Source organism: Octodon degus, unplaced genomic scaffold, assembly GCF_000260255.1.
Source record: "Octodon degus isolate 3935 unplaced genomic scaffold, OctDeg1.0 scaffold00004, whole genome shotgun sequence".
Lineage (NCBI taxonomy): Eukaryota > Metazoa > Chordata > Mammalia > Rodentia > Octodontidae > Octodon > Octodon degus.
The window spans coordinates 27,834,645-27,857,857 of record NW_004524580.1 but is presented as its reverse complement, the minus strand read 5'-3'; the positions used below and the strand labels follow the sequence as shown (position 1 = coordinate 27,857,857).

The 23,213-nt window shown below is 38.7% G+C and overlaps 1 protein-coding gene and 1 pseudogene across 5 annotated transcripts in view; both read left to right on the top strand.

The window, feature by feature from the left end:
- Positions 1–23,213, top strand: part of Anks1b (ankyrin repeat and sterile alpha motif domain containing 1B) — a 1,319,834-nt gene that overhangs the window by 680,421 nt on the left and 616,200 nt on the right. For all 5 annotated transcript variants that reach the window (XM_023716668.1, XM_004623821.2, XM_023716659.1 and 2 more), the window contains exon 12: positions 13,202–13,382. In XM_023716668.1, the coding sequence (XP_023572436.1) occupies positions 13,202–13,382 (181 nt within the window). The remainder of the gene's footprint in view (positions 1–13,201; positions 13,383–23,213) is intronic.
- On the top strand, positions 20,834–21,708 carry LOC101592207 (annotated as a pseudogene).

Below are 23,213 nucleotides of genomic sequence, written 5' to 3'. Positions count from 1 at the left end.
TGCCTGGCAATTGCAAGGTCCTGAGTTCAACCTGGGGTCGCAAAAAAGAAAAAAAAAAAAAAAGAGGAGGAGGAGGAGGAGGAGGGGAAGAAGGAGGAGAAGGAGGAGGGGGAGGAGGAGGAGAGGGAAGAGGAGAAGGAGGAGGAGGGGGGAGGAGGAGGAGAAGAAGAAGGAGAAGAGAAGGAGAAGGAGAAGGAGAAGGAGAAGGAGAAGAAGAAGAAGAAGAAGAAGAAGAAGAAGAAGAAGAAGAAGAAATAAATATATTACATATTGTTATCTCCATAGTAGTTATTTAGAATATCAGACATAGGCATGAAACACTGTCCAAACATTATTATTATTATTATTATTATTATTATTATTATTATTGTTTTTGGTGGAACTGGGGATTGAACTCAGGCCCCTGTGCTTGCCAGGCAAGCGCTTATTCCACTGAGCCATCTCCCCAGCCCACAATATTATTTTTTAAACAGTGAAACTATATCCTTGTACTGACTTAATGTATAGTAAGTATATTGATAAAGGAATAGACTGATGATCTCAAAGATTAATGATAGAAATATTTAAATCTTGTTTATGAGAATCAATTGATTTGAAAAATACACGTAATAGTTTAATGCAATAATTTCTCCTCTGCACCAATGAAATACTCAGAAACAGAGGAAGATCATAAGATGTAGTCACTATAACAGAGTTTTTAATGCTGATAGAGTATTTAACACATTAGTTTTTGAAATTAATGTAATATGTAATAACAGTTAATTGAAGTGTACCTTCCTTTCTTTCTCCCCAACTATATGGTCCCTCATCACTGTAAATTCTTACTTTTCCAAAGCAAAGAAAGGTGGGCTGTTTAGCTCAGTTCTACCAAGGACCTTTCCCACCTATTTTCAGCAGAAATCCCCTTAAAGGCTTCTACTCAAAGCACTTGCAGAAGCTCCAGGGTAGCTATTTTTAAAACTGGTAAAATAAGTCTACATGTTATATATTTTTTCAAGTCTACTGAAATGTACAAGTTTTTCTTCTTTCAACTCTCACCTCTACAAATTATAATGTGTAAGTGGGGTTCTGCCTGAGCCATCACTAAGTCAGTGATTCTGAGATTTTTGATGTTGTTCTTTTTGTTTTTTTAAGGATGGCTGTATTTTAACTTGTTAATGATTTCTTTTATTTAGTTCCCATCCACAGTAACTCTCACAATAAAAAGGAAAGAAATGCCTATATTTTTTTACATGAAGTATTATCCCAGTTTTTATTTACATTGTCTCAGTTAATCCAGTCAATAATTTCATGGGGGAGAGGATATAAGCCTGTTTTACAGTTCTAAATACTGAATTTTAAATACTGGCATTAGGATATGGATACAATTTTATCTTGTTCCAAATCTTGTTCTGTCTCCCAAATTAATGTTAATAAATTCCACCCAATGAAACGTTGAGGGAGTTATAGTAAACAAGTCATACCCTTTGAATTTAAGATATTAATGAGTTGAGTATTTATTTTGTTTATTCACTCAAAGAAGAAAGGAATTTTAGAGTTAGGGACCATTTCATAATTTAATGATATTATTTCTGTAAGAGAACTCTAAACAATATTTATATATAAATAATTCCAAGTCTTGATTATTTTTAAGAAATTGATTACTTAATTTATGAGTTATTTTCTATTTGCTCATATCTATTTATCCATTTTTTGAGTATTTCTTTGCCAGAAATGGGTGAAAAGAAAGTTATTAATGAACATTTTGATGACTATTTTAGACAAATACTTAGCAGAAAATAGATGAAATTATTATCAAAATTTAATTTTACTCATTTAAAAATTATGTTGGTCATCTCGTAGCTTAAATTTCTAAGAAACTGGTTACATTTTACTTCAAAGGTTGTTCTATTTACTTAAAACTTTAAATCATCTTAAATTTATCAATGCCAATACTTATAGTGTTACATTTCTTTGGCCTAACCTTTTAGTCCCTTTAATCCTGCTATTTTATTTATTTCTTAATGATAATCCTCATGGAAATGGCTTTTATAATATCCTGGAGACTACCCTGCTTCTCCACCATCACAGGAGCCTTGGTGAGCCCTACCCTGTACCCCCACCATTGTGAGAGCCATGCTATCAGTCACATCCCCTCAGGATTTACCCGGAAACCCTGTACAACAATTGTAGATCTTTCATCAGTGTTAGCCATGTGAATGAGTCACAGCCACTGCTTGACCAATTTGCTCTCTCTTATTGTGTTTAGTGAAATTATGTATTGTTTCTAATGGTTTTTTTTTACTTTTATTCTCTTTAAAAATAAAAATACATTTACAAAATAATATCCTGGAATAAAGAATCTTTTAAATTATAATTTTCTTCTTTATAAAATACAAATATCACCTATTTCTGTTACATTTAAAGAGGTTTTGAATAATTACACTAAAAAGATGCGGTGCCCTGAAAAGGTATGCATGGCTTTGAAGTGTTGAGAGTGCTAGGTCCGAAACTGAAAGTTACTGAGTTAGCCTTTGAGAAGTTTCAGTTTCCCAATTTGTAAAACATAGTACAGAATATTTACTTTCTTATTTAATAAGTACTTTATTATTACAAAAATGCTTAATAATTACAAAACAGAGAAAATTTCTGATAGGATAAAATGTAATATGCACATTTATTTGTAAACATTTTCTTTCATATAGAGTGATAGGAACTTACCATTTTGACTGCTGCAAAAATATCTTCTGTAAATTGTACATAATTGTTTTCTGTTGTTCTTAAACTAAGACTGAAGAATATGACATAGATAGGCAAAAACTTAGAACTTGACCTAAGGTTCACACATTATACTGCAAAGATTAACTCCAAAGGAGTAAGTGATTTAAATATAACACTAAAAAAATTAGAAAAATAAATTTAGAGATTTGGGACTTAGATCTGGACAGTCACATTTGGTATCAAAGATGTAGCCTATGAAAAGAAGAATTTGTACTATATGTCATTCATGATCAAACTGATAAATTTCTGGTGTGTTAAAAGTCCTCCAGAGTGACTCATCCACATGGCTGACACTGACAAAGGATCTACAATCTGAGGTACAGGATCTCAGGATAAATCCTGAGGGGATTTCACTGACCTTATCAGACCCAAAAGCTACAACTCTTGTTGCATAGGTCCTGCTTTACCTTGGTCTTAACCATCCAGAAGGAAAGTATAAAAACGAAATATAAAAAATAAAGCCATGGTGTTATGTTGAGCTGTAGGGGACTCAGGTCAACAATTTCTGACATTGCCAGTTAAGCGGAAGACCTAATACTATTATGGGCTACTGGACTCTTTTAGAATATTTTGCTGAGTTTACACACCTATAATATTCAAATAACGGAATTTAGCCAAAAAAAAGGGTATACGGATGAATGTCCATTTTGTATCTGTGTATTCAGGGTGGTTAGGATAGATATATAGTTGCATTGTGTTAATGAACAGAATGATTTGTTATAATGGTGTTTGTAAATAGGATGTCGAGTCCGCATCTTGTACAGCAATTAACCACTAAGAAGAATGTATGCAGTATGTTAATTATTGAAACTGTCCTACCGATTTGATTTGAAACTGTCTCATTGCTATTTGTTTATCAATAAAATTATGGCAAAAAAAAGTCCTCTAGAGAAGATGAAAGGACAAGTTACAGACTGGAGATATTTTTAAATCACAAATATTGTTTATATGTTCTAGATACTAGATCTTTGTCGTATTTGTGGGTTATAGCTACAACACAGAACTAGTATCTGGGACATATAAAGAACCCTCAAAACTCCACTATATAAGAACAATACAACTGGACAATGGACTGAAAACACACGGGGTCATTTCATCGCAGAGGACATGCAGATCTCCAAGAAGCACGTGAAAAGATGTCCGGTGTCACTACCATAAGGAGATGCAAATTAAACCACAATGGAAGGCCACCACATATCTAATTAGAGTAGCCGAAATAAAAAATAGCATCAGCATTAGATGTTGGCAAAACTACAGGAAGGCTTATAATTTGCTGGTGTAAAATGGTAAAGTGATTTGGCAGTTGGAAAACAGTTTGGCAGTTTCTTAAAACGTTAAACATTTAACTCCCTACTACTCAACATTTGCACTCTTGGGAACTCATCCCAGTTAAATGAAAACATGTTTACCAGAAAACCTTTACACAAATATTTTTAGCAGCCTCATTCATAATAACTGAAACCTGGAAAAACCCAGATGTCATACAGTTGGAGAATGTTTAAACATCCACATCAGTGAGCACTACTGAGGGGAGAAAAAAAAAAAAAGAAACAAGCTCTTGATACACATGGGAACTTGGATGAAAGACTAGAAAAGTATGAGTGAGCGAAGCTTATCCTAAAAGGTTACATACTGTCTGTTTCTATTTATGTAACATTCTTGACACAACGAAACTAAAGAAATACAGAACAGATTTGTGCTTTCAGGGGTAAGGAGGAGGTAGGGCCAGAGGGAAGTACAACAAGGTACCAGGCAGGATCCTCATGGTGAGGTTTGTTGAGTTTCTTGAGGCCAAGTTGTGAAGTTGTATTACAGTTTTTTTGAGATGTCACTACTAGGGAAATCTGGGAAGAGTGGATGCAAGATCTCTCTGATTATTGCTTTTTTTTAATGTATTTAGTACAGGGTCTACAGGGTCCCATTACATAGATTGGACTCATAGTGATTCTCCTGTTTTCAGCCTCCCAAGCGCTAGGATTATAGGCACACACCACCGTGCCCAGTCTCTCTGATTATTTCTTATAATTACATCCAAATATACAATTCTTCAGAGTATATATTTTAGTTTTAAAATGAAGCTATTATTTAAAAAAAATGCAATATGCACATTGATTTGTAAAATTTTCTTTCTTTCACCCACACAATGCTATGTGCATCCTTTTTGGATTGCTTAAAACGTGTCTTCTATAATCCATTGGATAATTCCTTTTGTTAAAATGAAACAAATGATTTTGAAGTATTTTTTTTAAAAAGAACCAAATGTGGGAAAGAACTCTTACTCATTTTTAATTTTAGACATTTGAATTTGACGTATTTCTGAAATATTAACATATAAACATTTGAACAATTAAAAATAATTTTTGCAAGATGCTATTTATTGACTATTGTAGTGCTGGGAGAAACTTCTATGAGGATAAAGCACTCAAAATAATCTTAAATTTTTCAATATCTAATTTTTTAATTTTTGCTTCCTTGTTATAGGATCTTGCTATTCAGTTCAGACACAAAGCAATCCTCCTGTCTCAGTCTCCCCAGTGCTGCGATTACAGGCATGCACCACCATGCCTAGTTTCAGGGCTGGCATGGCATGCGGTACCAGGCATCAAACTCAGGTCCTTGTGTTTGCTGGGCAGATGTTTAGACTGCTGAGTTATCTACCCAGCCCCACATCTAATGTTTTCAGTGCAGGTATAAATAACTTGTATGAAGAAACTAATAAGAAGAAAGATAAATTAAGATTTTTCTCTAAAATCTTTATATTCATCCTTATATATGGAAAATATAAAGAATATACTAACGGTTTTATAATCTGTCTTCACTAAAAGTATATATGCTAATCCATAGTCAAATATCTTTATACAAAAATGAAATAAAGCAAAATATATATCCTATTTTTATATGAAAGTTTAAAAGTTTTTTTGCCTTTTTCCTAATAAAATATCTAGTGACTATAAGAATTTAAGTTTAGAATAGAAGAACTTGACTATATTTCCCCATTTTTTACATACTTGTATTTTCTTTTGATACCTTGTAAAACAATGATGACATTTTAAAAATGCTGTCAATATACTGGAGAGGAGGTAAATTGTTCATTGATATAAGTATAATAAACTCCACTTGTAACCCTTACCTTTTTTTTTAGTTTTCTCTATATAATGTGGTGGCCTGAGGTGTGGGGTACATAATCAATGTAAAATTGCACAGACCTGCATTTTAAATTCAGCCTTCCTGTTTGCCGACCATAAGTTCATTTCTGCTTGTGTGAAGTCTGAGAAAGTAAAAGCATAAGGACCACGTTTAACCTCACCCTTAGAAGCTTTATTTATTTATTTATTTTGTGGAACTGGGGTTTGAACTCAGGCCCTTTTGCTTGCTAGGGAAGCACTTATTCCACTGAGCCACCTTCCCAGCCCCTTAGAGGCTTTAAATGAGATAACAAGTCTCATGTCTCAGAGAATGCTAGCTCCTCTTAAATATTCCCTGTTCACTCACACCCACTTTAACTCCCTGGACATGACAATGTATTTTTCTGTTTTTGGCATTAATCCATAAAGTAAAAGTTTGGCATTTTGCTTATTTGAAGATACGATTTTCCACCTCTTTAGAGCAAGTCTTAAAACTTTAACACCATATTCATGACCAGAAAACCCTTTGTATCTTGCTTCACAATTTTTTCCTTTATAGAAAACAAAATAGTAATCATTTCCGTTTTCATGGCATCCACGACCACAAGGCCACAGCATCTACCTTTGCTGAGTTGTCTTGATTTTCTCAACTCCCTTCCGTATACTGTTCTCAAAATGATCTAGAGATGTCAGTGAGGTAGCTGAGTGGTGGGGCATCTGCTTGGCCCAGGCAAGGCCCTTTCCCATCAGCAGCAGCCTCACCGCCACAACGAAAGATCAAAACGGAGATATGAGGAGGGATCTAACTCCACATGGCGAATGGACGCCAGCTGATCACATTTTCTTCCTCCTCTCATGTAGCTAAAGTATAGACAAAAGGTGAGAATAAATCTGTTGAAACACAAGGAGTGTAGCTGTCACAAGAATTTGGGAAGTTCTGAAAGTTCAGAGTAAATATCGTTAGCTACAGACAAACCTGAGGAAGAGGCTTTGACCCAGCATGGCAGGTGAGGGGAGGGCCTCAGGGAAACAGGGAATAGACGTGATGTTCTCATCAGAGCCCCGTGAAAGATTTCAAACTTGAGCCACAGCACATGGTCAGCAAGGTCAGAGGAAGCTGGCGGAGCAGCTCCAGAGCCAGCGCCCCACAGCTGGGGCTGTCCGTGTAGTACTGTGCCCAGCAGAAGATGTCCTTTGTCGGGGTAAACTGAGGAGTCTGAGAAGCTCCTGATGTAAGGATGGGGGAGGAGGGAGGAATGGGGCGGTGTCCTTGGTAATCACAAAAGGCTAACCTGGCCCGCTGGGCCAGGGGCAAATAACCAGCCGAGGAGAGAGACCATGCTCCGCTAACGAAGTAAGTAACCCCCAAGAAAGCCAAATTCATGTCAGAAAGAGATTTTAATCAGTTTCCCAGTTTGCTCAGAAAGATACTTGTGTGAGTTAAGTAACCTTCCAAAAACAAAGTTCAGGCTCCTTTAAAAATGGAATACTTGGGCCAGTGGAGACAAAGTTTTGAAAGTCAAAACCAGAATCATTACACCAGTGTCATAAGCAAGTGTCTAAACGTTTTGTGCCGTATCTTCCTGACTCGTTGATATCATCAGAGCCTGAAATGGCATTTTGCATATATTGGATAGTCCACACGTGTTTGTCAAACAAATTGGTGGAGGTGCTGCAGGACAACACTGTGGCATACACTCGGGATATAAATCAAGAAGGGTTAAATAGACTCAACCTTTACTTACGGGAGCTCTAGAAATAGGAGAAGAAGCTATAGAAGCAAGTGGGAGTGTAGAGTCAGCACCGTAATAGACGAATAACAAAATCCAAAATCTAAACCCAATTTATATTTAACAATTCAGAATTCTAAATATTTGCCTATTGTCCCTATGCCTTCATACCTCCACAGATTTGAAATGTCATCTTTGCCATATACTAAATTGTTCTAAAAGTAAATACTATTATTCTGGTTGTTCATTTATATAGTTTGCTATCTATTTAAAAATATTTTAAAAGGCATCTAATTTTTCTGCCACTGGTTTAATAGGACATTTCTTTGTACTGATATAATTTATCAGTGGGTGAATGTCTAGAACATTTGTCATCTCCACACATTTCTATTAATGTTACCACTAATTTTTTAACATTGAATGGTCTCCCTGATAACTCATTTTGAATCTTAATTTTCCTGGATAATTTAATAAAATGATGGACTTTTGCTAGCACCACTTTTTCTTTGTATTGTCACCAATATATCCTTCTAGTCCTAGTTGACATTTTATTAGTAGTTTAAATATGTCCCTTTATAATGAAATCAAGTGATTTCAAATGATTTAAAGTCCACTTAAATTCAATTAAGTGTGCCATCATTTAAATAACTTGAAAATAGCAGTGTAAGACGAGCATACCACCTTCTATTGACACTAGTTAAGTTTGCGTATTAGTCTCTGTAAATCCCTAACATAGGATAGCCTAAGGAATACATGTAGTCTCACAGGGCCCAGATCTCAAAAGACCCTCTGCTTAGATTTAATGACCTTTGGTCAAAGCATTTAAGGGTTTTATGTCTGTATTGGTATTTTATAAATGAGGTCTGTGAGCTGACAGAGCATGTGTGCTGGCTTGGAGTTGTTTGTGTGTCATCCTACCTCCTGCCATATGTGCACCTTACCAGTGGTACTCTAAATCTCCTTTTGCCCCTCAGCCTGGAGTCCCCCACCCACCCAGGAAACAATAACCTAGCAGTGGCCCAGGAGGGCCAAGATAGTGTTCACTCACTGAATTGCAGGACTGAAACCCTGTGTGCTTGGAAGATTCTGTTGTGAACACCGCAAGCCCAAGTACCTTGGATAGCAAGTAAAAAGCAACATGATGGGTCTAGAGAAAGAATGGGAAAAGGTGGTCTTTGTTTTCTTTCCCTGCTCTTTGAATAAGGAACCCCAACTTTTCATGTTGCTCTGGTTACGACAACTGAATCCCCACAATCATTCTAATGTCTGTTCAGTTTCATCTACTCAGAGGCATTGTGTAATCACAATCCTGTGACATTCACAAACTTTTTCTGTAAAGTACTAGAAAGTGAAATAGTTGAGGCTTTGTGGTTCTTGTAGTCTTGGCCACTATGTACCTGCAGTAGCAGGAAAACAGATCTGGGTGGGTACAGAAGGAAGGGCGCTGCTCTGTCCCAGCAAAACTTTATTTAGGGATAGAAGAATTTGAATCTCATACTGGTCTCTTATGTATGAATTATAATTCTTCCTTTGATTTTTTTTAACTGTTAAAAATGTAAGAAACATTTTTAGCTCAGAGGCTTTATCGAAAAAGCCAGAAACCTGGGTTTGGCCTCTGAGCTGTAGTTTTCTGACTCCTGTTATGTATTCATGTGTGGCTTGGGAAGTAGAGATAAGGATGCTGGCCCTCAAGCAGTGAGATGTCTCAAGAGAAGAAGCCACAGAGAACACAGCTATTTTACATGTTGACACTAGGAAAATTCCATTTATAGTGTCAGTGAGTTTGTGAAAACACTTTCCTTCTTATACCTAGTGTCTCTACAGAACTTCATTTGCATATTAAAAAATTAGAATGCATTAAAATCAAAGTTTGCATTACTGTTCTAGACCAATCTTCTCTTATATCCATTTTTAATACTGATACCATCTCTTTGTTCATTTCTCCCTCTATTGCTATTTCAGTTCTCCTTTTCAAGCAATCTTACTTTTTCCTATCATGTATTGAAGTCTGTCTGTTTTTCCATAGATTTTGATCACATGAACTTTTCTTCTGAAAGTGGTTTCCTTTCTGCAGACTAGTCACGTAATCTTAAATACAGATAAGTCATCTGGCCTCTCTCAGGCACTACATTCCTTACTAGATAAGATAAGTAATGCTAGCAGACACAACAGACAGTCCCACAATCGAAATGGCTTAACATAAAGACGTTTATGTAAACTTCTGATAAAACCCAGTATGGGTTGCATGACCCTCCTGATTCAACTTGCGTCTACATTATCTGGATGGTATGAGAGGGGCAGTCGTTCCCTCCTGCAGCCAACTATTGACAGCCATGTGGCCCAAATCAAATGCAACAATGGCTATGAAGTAAATGGAAACTATGGTTACTAATGTACTGAGCACTAAAATGATCAGTAAAATTATTTTCTAGGCTGAGTTGCCAATTATCTTTCCCACAGAGCCAGGCAGTGAATATTTTAGGTACTGTTGATAACGTGGACTCTGTCACAACCACTCAACTCTGCCCTTGTAAAGGGAGCACAGCCATATATACTTTAATGGTGGAGCAATAGACATAGCTTGTTTTCTAATAAAACGTTATTTTCAGAGACAGGAGAGGGCTAGGTTTGGACCATGGCCATAGAGTACTGACCCCACCTCAGAGCCTGACCAGCAGCAACTCTTACTTTTCCTCACTTCTAAAGCTCAATGAGCTTTCAGCAGCTCCTTCCTTCTCAGTATTTTACATGTTGGCTCCCTATAGACTTCTTGTTTAGCATCAATGGTCACAGCCTGTCAGACATCAAGTCCAAGAGAGTTAACTACATTACCATCTCCTAAAAACATTGATATCTACATTTGTATTGCTATTGTTTTGCTACGGGATCTTACAATATCTTGGCTGGAATTCTAGAACATTTTTAGCTAATTTCCCTTTTTCCTCTCTTACCAGACCAAATCATTCTCTAAACTGCTAAAGTGAGCTTATTAAAATGAGCTGAGCACACAGTAAATCGCAGATATTGGTAACCACATGGTAAGCACTGCACTAGGAAAGAAGTAAGACATGGCCCTCACTCTTCAGGAGATGAGATAGAGGCTTTGAGATCAGAGAAGAGATGGTGCACAGGGAAAGCTGCAATATGTGGAAACCTAGACTGCAAGGGAGCCAGAGGCAGGCCTAGGAAGCGGTCAAGCCCCACCTGGGCTGGGGAGATAGCTGGGCCGGGGAGATAGCTCAACAGAATAAGCACTTTCCGGGCAAGTGCAAGGTCCTGAGTTCAATTCCCGATACCACAAAAAAAAAAAAAGGAAAGACAGAACGACTAATCCAGTTAGGAAACATTCTTTCTTAGAAATCATTTCTTGGTTATTTATAACATCTGGGTTAAAGATCAAACTCCTAAATATGGCTTTTAGGAGCTTTTATGATTTGGCTCTGCAGCTTCCACCATCTCCTGCCTTGACCCACTGTTGTCTTTGCAAACTCCATACTGAAGTCATGCTGAGGTATTTAAGCACTGTCCCTCCTTCTCCCCCTCTCCTCAGCGCTCCTTCCTCCGCCCACAAGCTCTGCTTCATTCAGACCAGCTGTGAGTCTCCTGTTCACACAGTCTTTCTTGACCGCTTCCTAGGCCTGCCTCTGGCTCCCTTGCAGTCTAGGTTTCCACATATTGCAGCTTTCCCTGTGCACCATCTCTTCTCTGATCTCAAAGCCTCTATCTCATCTCCTGAAGAGTGAGGGCCATGTCTTACTTCTTTCCTAGGGCAGTGCTTACCATGTGGTTACCAATATCTGCGATTTACTGTGTGCTCAGCAAATATTTATGGAATGAATTAATGCAGCAGAAAATAGCCTGTTTGTCTTTATGACTGAATAACAAATTATGTTTTTAATGGAATTAGAACTGGAGGTGTCCATAGTTCAGAAACATATATTTGAGAAACATTTAGAAATAAGGGAAGCATATACATCAGTGGGCTTGACCTTTATAAAACTTACAGGGTGGAACATTATAGAAAAATGAATATATATATATATATATATTGTACAAAGTGAAATAAAAGCACAACTCAAGAAAATAGACGGATGGCCACACCTGTGTCCCAGCTCATGCCCCTTTCACTGTTGTTGCAGAGCCCAGAGCCCAGAGGAAAGGACATCCAGTGTGAATTGAGGTTTAGTAGCCCCAAGAACAAGCACTTAATGAGAAAGCAGGCCTGACATTAAACTCTGATCTTTTCTTCTTTAAAAACAACTCAATCTTGTGTGGGCACTAATTTGAATTCTATTACTGAGTATATGTGTTGTAGTAGTAAATGACTTCACTGTGCTGCAGAACAATATTTCTACCTCTTCGCTTCTTTCATAACACTTTGCAATAACAAAAGAAAAAATGATAATTGTGATAATTTCACCTCTTATATTAAGAGTTCCATAAAAGGAGATGTTTTTATATGATTGCTTTACATTATGGACTGAATGATACTATGTAAAAAACAAAACAAAGCAGGATGAGCAGAATGAGCCAGAGTGTTTGAGTATCTAATCTATGAGGGCAGTGATTGAGCTGATGGTCAGGTAAGGGCAGTGAAAACATTACCAAGCCACAAGTTTACTGTACTTCGGTAAAAGTAAAGTACAGTCAACATTGTGTTATGCAAAGCTTACACTTACTCTATGTTAATATTTATAATAAATTATTAATATTTCAATAAATAAACATAAAGAATGCAAAGTAAAACTTAGATTGATTCTTGAGAAATATACACACATCTGAGAGTGAAAAGACTGCAATTTTTCCTAAGGACAATGTTAGAAATTTATGCGGGCAGGGAAAAAAAGTGGATCTAATTAAAATATAGGCAAGACCAGAAAACTGCTATAGGGAATACTATGTTACTGACAAAGGCTATGGATTATATCTGTTATTACCCCATGACTTTAACTTTTATTTTTAAATTGACTTTTCTTGCTAGTTGGGGATTAATTAAAATCCTTAAAAAAGAAAATGAAAGTTCACTACAAATACCAAGTAGATTCTTAGATCCTAGAAAATGTTCTATATAACTTTACTTAATTCTGGTGATTGAATTCCAGCATATGGTACTTGGGGACGATAGCTAATGCCACGAATTCCTTGGACTATATAAAGAATCAAAAGAAGGAACTGCTTTAATTATACTCCACTGTTGTAAGGGACCTTTTATTATTGGATTCTGTATCCTTAGGGTCTAGCAAATGCCAGATGTTTAATAAATGTTAGTGAACGAAAAGTGACTTAAAGTTTCAGCTCTCAAAATCGATCATTAGAAAAGCTGTGCAATATGTTTTTATCATCTTTTGGGGGGAGCAAATAAAAGTCTAAATATTATATCAATTATGCCATCCTATTTTCTCATTGAATGATCTTTTCATTATTTAAGCTCTCAAGTCATTTACTGCCTGTTTCCAAAGATGATCACATCTAAGGAATAGAACCTAGAGAGTTTAAATGAAATGGTGACAGACTAGATGAGTGAAAAGATTGGGCTACAGATGAATATGATGACAGTACTACTCTTGTCGTATCTGTTTGTTTTAGCCTAAGCAACGAACATCCATTGTGTCTTCTCTGGATTTTCATCGAATGAACCACAACCAAGAATATTTTGAAATCAGCACGTCTACAGTGTGTGCCGGTTCTACCTCCAGCCCTCCCGGAGGACCACCCACCTCTTCTGTGGGAACTACAGAAGCCAAGAGCGGGGAAACTGACCACACAGGTACAGCAGCTCACTCCGTGCACTTGTACTTCAGAGCTTGAAGACTAACTCCTTTATCAGTTAGCAGAATTAAGAGGAATCTTCACACAAATTACATTTTTGGTTCACATACATGTATGGCAATGTAGGATGTTAGAATTTTTTGTCAGTGTGAGTACAACATTCTTTTTCAATACAGTAATGGGTTCAGGTATGAAAGATGATTTAATGCTATTATGGTAAGAAAATAGCCATAGACATAGAAATGTACTTCTTCCACTGCAGTGTCCCCTTCTACACAGTGTGGTCTCAACGAATCGGCATATGAATTTGTAGATAGCCGTTTGAGGCATATCCATACTGAGGATGTCTGGTAAGACCAAGCTGGAAAATGTTGTAAGGTGGGCTTTAAACCTGCTTAAACCAAGATGAACTTGGAGAGGAGGAGTGTAAAAGTTAGGACATTGTGAAAGCCCTAGCACCCACCAGTAAAGCATGATTGGTTCTGCGCAGATTTATAATTTCTTTCTTTGGGGAATAAGGGACTAATCATTAACTGGTAAGGCCAAGAGACAAATGTGAGAAATGGAAACCAAAGTCTCTTCTTTTAATTTATAATAAATAAACTAATTACTTCCTTTCAGCAGTGATGTGATTTTAAACCAGTAGCTATGATTAATATGAATTTTAGAATCAGAAATATGGTCAGTATCAGTATTCCATGTAATTTTGGGGTTGGGTGAGGTTTTTGGGGGGTACCATGTCAATTTTTTTTTTTTTTTTTTTTGGAACTGAGACTTGAACTCAGGACCTTGTACTTTCCAGGAAGGCACTTGTGCCACCGAGTTATATTCCTGGCCCCCATGTAATTTTTGTTCAAAATATGTGTACATATGAATATGTTCTTTAATCGGACTGTACTTTAAAAAGCGCTAGTGTAAACATTCCAAAGATAGAGCCAAGGAGTTCTTTCCTCTGAAAAGGAAAAACCTGACCGTACAAGTGATGACCGGTGGGAATGGTTAGAAGGAAATTCTGTGGGGATTATGACCCTCCTTCCTAGCAACGGGAGCAGGAGTTACAAGGGGGCAATCAAAGCTTATTGTTACCATCCTTAAAATGTGCCAAAAGCACTTCGAGCTGTCATTCTTTGGGCAGCATGCAGCTCCTTACGCTGGCCAGCGAAGCCCAGCCCACCCTGTTCCTGACTATCTTTACGTGGCTCTGTGGGCCACTCTGGTCTCCCTTGCTGAGTGTCTGGCTGTGGCACTTTTGTGCTTTGGTCCCTTCTTCCTACAATCTCTATCTCTACATTTTCTTGTGATAATGTTATTTAGGTTTTCCCTCAAACGTACTTCCTTGTACAGGCTTTCTTGGCCCACCTTGTCAAGTTCAAGCTCTCAATATGGTGCTAATTATAATAACAAAGAAACAAAAAGCACTAGCAATGTAATAAATGTGTAAATAATAGCCTGAGTGAGGCTCTGCATGTGGACACCTGAGAAAACAACTTAAAGGACAAAGGGTTTCTTTCGGCTCCCAGTTCTTAGGTTTCAGCCCTTGTTCAGCTGCTCACATTGCCGTGGGCCTGTGGCGAGGCAGGAGAATGAGGGCAACAAGGAAGGAGAGCAAAGCTGCTCATCCAGGGGGCGAAGTGACAGAGCACACGGCCAGGGGCGAGACAGGGCCCTCCAGGTTGCGCCTTCCCGGGACCCCTGTTTGAGTTTCCACTGCCTCCTGCTAACAACCTCAGTGCATTCACCCACTGATGAGGTTCGAGCCCTTATCATCCTGTCACTCTGAATGTCTAGCCCTCAATGCATAAGATATCTGGAGACTGTTTCAACCTAAACTCTAACACAGGGCCAGTGAGATAGTTCAGCAGACTAAATGCCCGCTTGGGCAAATGCAGGAACCAGGTTCAATCCCCAGTCCAGCATGCCGCACCAGTCCCACCCCCGGGGTGCACTGAGGTGTAGAGGGGGGACACCAGTCTGGGTGTGGTGGTGCATGCCTGTAATCCCAGCGCTGAGGAGGCTAAAAACAGGAGGATCACTAGGAGCTTGAGCTGCATAGTGAGGCTCTGTACCACATACATAAATGGAAAAAAAAAAAATTGAAAAACCCTTACACCGTGATTTCGAGATTTTATGTAGTACATCAGTTTATTTAACCTTCTGACTGCCATATGAAATGGGTATTATTCTCTGCAGATAAGGAAATAGACACAAAGAGGATCACTAACTAAATACCTCCATAAAGACAGAGCCTGATGTAAGCTTGGTGTGATAGCCCACGTTGTTAAGCTGTGTTTTGCACTCTCTAGTCACTGGTCTTTTCTCTCTTCCATAGGCATGACTGGTAAGACAAAATAATGCTGATTACGTGTTTGCTTATGTCCTTCCTGTCTTCTCCTTTTCATGAATGAGAACAAGAGTACCTGGCTCTCTGGCACAGTGTGGACACCGAAGTCAGATGCCTAAGTTTGCTTAGTAATTAGGAGATGTAGTCCTTCCTGAGTTTTTTATATTAGAATTTTCTAATGCTTTCCTATAGCATTAGATTAACAATGACATAATTAGATTAACTTACCCTGTGGTATGGTGATGCATGTAAAGTGATTAGCATAATATCTGGCACATACTTAGTGCTCAATAAATATTAATAACAATTAGATTATCAGCATTAATTATGATATTAACATAATTCTTTGCAATTTGCATCAAACCTAGCATTCACTCAGCTACCATTTATTGTTTGGCTGCCATGTACCAGATGCAGTTTTATAGCAGATGAGAGAGAGAATGTGATTTGTAAAGAAAAATAGCATGTCGACCACTGAAAGAGTTCTTGCATATAGTTATTATTCAATTAGTATTCATTTGAATGCCTTGTTCCAGATTTTAAGATTGTGAAATGGGAACGACAACGGATATTTTGATATTTGGCTTTGGGAAAATCTGTCTCAGCTTTATTTTAGTTAAAACATTATTTTTCTGATGATTAAGTTTTAAATTTTTTCAACAATCCTTTGAGGTAGATAAGAATTATTTCCTTTCTCTCTGGTTCCGCACTATACACACACTGCCCCACTCCCTGCCTGCCTGCCTGCCTTCTTGCCTTCCTTCCTTCCTGCCTTCCTGCCTTCCTGCCTTCCTGCCTTCCTGCCTCCCTCCCTCCCTCCCTCCCTCCCTTCTTCTCTTCCTTGCTCCCTTTCTCTTTCTTTCTAATTAAAGCGAGAGAAGTGCTAGATCTTTCTCAGGGTCCTGGCTCCTCTTGGCACCTTACTCTGCCCACCGGAGGAGGGAGTAAGCCACGCCTTTCTCACTGCCAGGCCTTCAGTGGGACTACGCAAAATGTGTGGAGAGATTTTAGCCATCAGGAGGAACTTGGGCCTGCCTTTAAAGGAAGCTGAAATCTGGCCTTATACCATCAAAATGGCTTCCAGTGGCATGTTTCTGTAGTTTTCTAGCAGAATACATTACTTTATTGTTGCATCAGAAAACTTAAAATAGACAACAATATGGAAGGAGCTGGTAATTTCCTTGCATTAAACAGTAAAACTTTACATTTTTAAAGTAAAACTCCTAAGATTGACTATTTTTTTTTTAAGATTGACTATCTATTTGAAAAGCATTTATTTAAGAACTTTTATCTAAAGACACTGCCACGTGGTACGTATTGAAAGAATGAATTTGAATCAGCCCCCTTACTGGTCTCCAAATTTTATATCAAACCCATTTAACTTTTCTGGTCTTCAATTTGCTCTTCTGAAAAGGGAAAATCATACCTGTTTCTAGAGTATTATAGTGATAAATGAATTTACTATGTGAAGACATTTTACAAACTATGAATGCTAAAATTATTTAATACTATCACCATTATCATTTAATGTCTTATTTTTCTTTCCTAATATTTTAATTTGAAATCTATAGTAGTTTTAAGGTAGAGGAGCCCTCTGTAAGTCTGTACTTCCTAGGTAGGGTGATTAACCTTCTCTTGACTCTGAAGTATAATCTGAAGTAATAATGCATCTGCAGTTCAGTTTATAAATGATCATTTACAAAAAAATTAATCTTGAAAAATGGCATCTAATAGGACAAAGACTAATTGCCTGCAAAACTGAACTGTATGCTTAAAGACATTAAAAGAGCCAATGGATTTATTATAACATAGGGCCACTTAACAAGTATCCTGAACTATGATTAAAACATCAGTTTACCAATCATCAAAACAGGTTGCTGAAGGGGAAGGGCTTTGGTGCTACCAAGACTGGGGAATGATGAAAACAGGTTTGCACTTGACTAGAAAGATGAGAACTAACATATAGTAAGTAGATCTGAGATGAGTTGAGATTGAAAGTAGGGAGAAAATGTGACCAGCACTGCAAAAGTGTAAGCAGAGTCCAGAGATCAAAGGACACAACATTTAACAGATTGAGGCAGTGGACTGTACCAAGGTGAGGGAGAAGAGTCAGAGGGAGGCTCCGAGCTTCTGAGCTGAAGCAGATGAGCCAAAGCTCAACTCTGTTGCTTGAAATATAGACTGTTCAGAGGCAAAGCACTGAGGACAGGTATAGATTACAGAAGGACTAATAGGCCCTTTGAGGACTTTGGTTTGGTTTTTTTTTTACTTGGAATGAAATGGGGGGGGGTGTTCAGGTGTCTCAGAAGGAGTCATATGACCTAACCTGCACATTATAAGGACTCCTCTGGCTCTTGTTCTGAGCATGGGCCAGGGTGGTAGAAGAAGTGGGGAAGCAGGGGGCCATGGAAGAGACAATCACAGCACTGCAGGAGGATGGCGGAGGAGGGCAGCCCCAGTCAATGGTGAAGCAGAGGAGGAGGAAAAGGAGGAGGAGGAGGAGACAAAGGAGGAGGAGGAAGGGGAGAAGGAGGAGAAAAACAGAGATTGGGGATGCATTTCTTAGACAAATGCAATAGGATTTAATACAAGAGTGGATGCAGCATGTGACACACAGGAAATAAAGGGTGCCCCCAAAGCTTTATTTTCCTGAGCATCTAGAAACATGGATTACTGTGGTATCAGCTACGAAACATTGGGAGGAGGGCATGCTAGGTGAGCACAGAGATAAGTTCTGAATGCCCACCAAATGTCTAGAAGCCGTGCTCAGTTGGCAGCTGCAGGCGCAGTCTGCATACAGAAATGTGAGCACTGTCACTGTGCATGTGTGGGAGCAAGCCGAGGAGCAGGGGACTGTGTGCTGAAGAAGGTGAAGCAGGAGCACCGGAGCCACCTGGACGGCCGGAGGGCCTCTGAGGAGGCTGCGATCTGAAGTCAGGCGAGCAAGTTACTAAGAAGGAAGAGGGGCACCCAGGTGAAGGGAGCGGGTGTGCTGGGTAAGATGAGGGCCCCGTGAGAGGAAACCCAAGGATCGAACAGTGCAGAGAATACAGCTCACCTGAACAAGAGCAGCCTGTGTACAATTAAGGGACAGAGGCCCCCCAGAGCAAGCTTAAGGGAGAATGGTAGGAGGGGACATACAGAGTGCAAGTTTAATTTCACTCCATAGAAATAAGCCAGGCTCAGGGATGGATCCTTAGGATCATACGACTCCATAGATGTTTGACAGGATGTGAGCTTTTAAGGTTTCTTTTTTTTTTTTTTAAGGGAATCTGTAAGTTATGAAGAAGGAAAAACACCAGATGGGTTTTACATATGAACTAAGAAGCAAGACTGGTTTTGGTCAGGAGAATGTTGCCAGCAGGCAGGATGTCTGGCTCTGCACGCCACGCTGGCTAGGCATCTGTATGCAGGAAAGCGTCTGTGGAAACCATGAGAGCTTCCTGAAGTAGAAGGTAGAAGCCCCATCGAAGCTCGGATTTGGAGGAAGAGTTTGAGGAGAACAAGAAATAACTGCTCAGGGAATGGACAAAGATTAATAGTGTGACTACATGGCAGCATTAGAGGCCCCGTTAGTGCACATGTTCATAAATTTTAATGTTCAGTTAGCCAGTGTTGTTCTTTTCTCCAGCCTGGATCAGCTGAAGAATGTAGGCACAGAGAATTTGGAGAGTTGCATTTTATATAGATTGTGGTTTTGCTAAGTGGGTGTATTGAAGTGACTGAAAATCAAAAACATACAAATGCAAGAGAGTGAGTGTGAACTTGTAGAGTCTAGGAGACGAAATAGAACAACAGAGGGACAGCTGACAATGAGAAGTCAGTGGGACCGTTGGACTGGAGCATCCAGTGGGATCAAAGAATTGTTGGAATGCAGACAAAAGAAGAAGGCCAGAAGGAAGCGTGGATTCTGCAGTGGGATGAACATAAACTCACAAATGATTGTAAATACTGAGCCTCGTAGGACCTTACGGCTGTGGGAGCGATCGGCTAAGTTAGCACTGCCATATGCAGCAGTGTCCTGGAGGAGTTCCTCAACATAAAGAACCGTATTTGTTTCTACATTGTCTCCATTCATAATATTAAAATAATATTTCCATTCATTTAACAAATCATATAAGTCAACTTTACTTAGATTCACTTTGTCTATAGTCTTTTGTCACACCCTTCCTTGACGTACCCAAGCCCCCTGTGTTATTCCCTGGGTACCTTCCAAGTTTTGCCCTCAAAGCCTCACTCTGCTCCTGACCGCCTTGTATCTCAGTCTCAAAACAAGCATTTGAATAAGCCAAGTGCCTGCCAGCTAAGGTATTCTGGTCTTTTGAGTACTCTTTAATATTTGCCCATGTGCTCATTTTTACTATTCCTTTTTAAATAGAGGTAGTGAGAACTAGTAGGATTCTGCATCTATTTTAAAGGTAGAACCAACATTGTTTTTGATGGATTAGAAGTGGGATATGAGAAAATGAAAAGGACCAAGGATGTGATTCAAAGATTTTTGGTCCTTTTGACTAGCTGAAAGTGTGGAGTTACTATTAATTGCAACAGGGAATCTCAGTTTTAGAAATTTTAATTTGAAACATTATTGGATGTCAAAGTAGGTCTGTTGAGGAGAGAATCAAGAAACTGATTTCTCACTGAGGTAGAGAGGTATGAGAGGGTCACAGGGTGACTATGCTCATCAAAAGGGAAGGCCGCCATCTTTAAAAGATTAAGCAACAGTGGCTTAGACAATGATGAATTCTGAGTTAGGAGCACAGAGTGCCTAGTGAAAGTGTCTGATGTAGGTGTGTTGTGAAATTCTGGGGAGAGGAAGGTGGGAATAGCACGGAATAACAGATGCTCCCTCTTGATGAGAAGTTATATCCAGAAAGCTCTTTGCGTAGGAAGAATTCTGTGAGTTGGTACCTTCTCCAGGGCACCTGCTAAGCAAGTCGGCTACCATGGATAACTAAGTGTTCTGAGTTTGGTTGGTAGTTTCAAACCCTCCACCTCTTGCTGGAGAAGACTGCTGGGAAGGGGAAATATTAAAAAAAAATAATAAGCCGGCTCCTCTGCCCTCTACCAGTTTCCTTCTCCTCAGATTGCCAACAGCTCGTTTGCCAGCCCGCTCCGTTATGGCGGCTATCAGCCCCAGCGTTGTGATAAGTGATGATGAACCAGGCTATGACCTAGGTTTATTTTGTATTCCGAAGCATTATGCTGAAGATTTGGAAAAGGTGTTTATCCCTCATGGACTAATTATGGACAGGACTGAAAGGCTGCTCGAGATGTGATGAAGGAGATGGGAGGCCATCACATTATAGCTCTCGGTGTTCTCAAAGGGGGCTATAAATTCTTTGCTGACCTGCTGGATTACATTAAAGCACTGAATAGAAATTGTGATAAATCCATTCCTATGACTGTAGATTTTATCAGACTCAAAAGCTACTGTAATGACAAATCAACAGGGGACATAAAAGCAATTGGTGGAGATGATCTCTCAACTTTAACTGGAAAGAATGTCTTGATTGTTGAGGATATAATTGACACTGGCAAAACAATGCAAACATTGCTTTCACTGGTTAAGCAGTATAATCCAAAGATGGTCAAAGTTGCAAGCTTGCTGGTGAAAAGGACCCCTCGAAGTGTTGGATATAGGCCAGACTTTGTTGGATTTGAAATTCCAAACAAGTTGGTTGGGTATGCCCTTGACTATAATGAATACTTCCGAGACTTGAATCACATTTGTGTCATTAGTGAAACTGGAAAAGCCAAATACAAAGCCTAAGATGAGAGTTCAAGGTGACTCAAGAAACACTGGGAGTCCCATTGATATCGCCAGCAGAATTATCAGATGCTCTAGTTTTGTGGCCATTTGCTTAGCAAAGCTTTCTGCATGAATCTTCTAAGAATTTTATCTATTTTGTATCTTAGAAATGTCAGTTGCTGCATTCTTGAAATTTTTATTTGCACTGTGAGCCTACAGACTATCAGTTCCCTTTGGGTGAATTCATTAACTTGTGAATGACAAAAAAACCTCAAACTACACTATTGTGAAATAAGAATATTGAAATTGTAAGAAATGTTTAAAGAAAAAATATTAGTTTTTTAATTGGTATTTTAATTTTTGTATATTCAGGAAAGAACAGAAATGATTAAATATTGTGCATTATATTACCATGTATTTATTAAAGTCAGAAATTATCACTTTTTTCATTGATATTGATGACAGCATCTATGAGGTTTGTAGAGTTGAAAAAAAATGTCTTGGTAGTGTTGACTTTTTTCCCACTAGTTAATTCCCCATTAATCTTTGTGAACGGTTTCTTTTAAATGCAAATAAATACATTTTAAAAAGCAAAAAAATAAAAAATAAAAAAAATAAAGTGAAAAAGTGCCTCTTTCCACATGGAAGAAATCGCAGAACCAAAAGCCTGCAAGTGCTTGGTAGCAGAGAATGCTTTTCTGCAAAAGAGAAAAGGAAGGGTGGCGCAACCCTTCACACTGCTCAGAGATTTCCAGAAAGGCAAATGAAGGCCACCCTTTTAATTAGTTCCTGTGGCCTTTGATGGACCTCCCGAAGCCCAGGCATTGTTACCACAGCAGCCACAGGAAGCAGGCAGCTGAGGGAGCCTTTGGTCTCTGGAAGAAATGAATGTTAAATACTGAGCTGCTGAAAGCATCTTCAAACCCAAGCTAAGATTCTGGGTGATCTGACAGAGAGAGGTTAAGCAGTAATGAGAATCACATATGATTGCATTTTGAGGCTTACTTCCTTAAAAATAAATGTTAAACGTATCTGCTGAATAATTGATTATTAAATTCAGTACTTTAAATAGATCAGGATTTAGGCTTCCAAGATGAAAGCATTTTTATGCTAAATTCCAATATAGTAAAAAATATTTTTACCTGCTCTTCATGGATCAGGAAATGCCTCTTACACTTCTTTTCTGCTCCCTCTGGTGCTGATGACTTTTCTCCACTGTCTCTGTGATATATTACATGCCACACACAAGGCCAGATACAGGTAAATTAGATGATGCTCGACAGAGAAAGGTTGATTTTTTTAGCATTTAAAAATATTAAACTATTTGGTTAGATACAAGGATAATGTAGTTAGTGTACAGGATCACGCAGGACCTGCTTACTTCACTTCACATTAGTTAATATAAGACTGCTGGTGGATGGCCTGGCAGTATAGCTCAGCGGTCTAAAGTACCTGCTTAGTGAAGCTTAGGCAAATGTGCAGGGACCACGGTTTGATCCCTGGTGCCACAGGCCGTGCCAGCCCTGCCCAAGGGTGGGCTGAACCAACCATATACACACACACACACACACACACACACACACACACACTCACACACAAAAGACTACTGGTTGATGTAAAGTCTACAGACTCAGTGTAGACATAATACATACTCATTCCAGACAGTCCCAGGTGCTGTTAGAATCTCTAGAAGATGACTAATAGCCTAGAAAAAGGGTGAGGCTCTAGGGTCAGGCAAA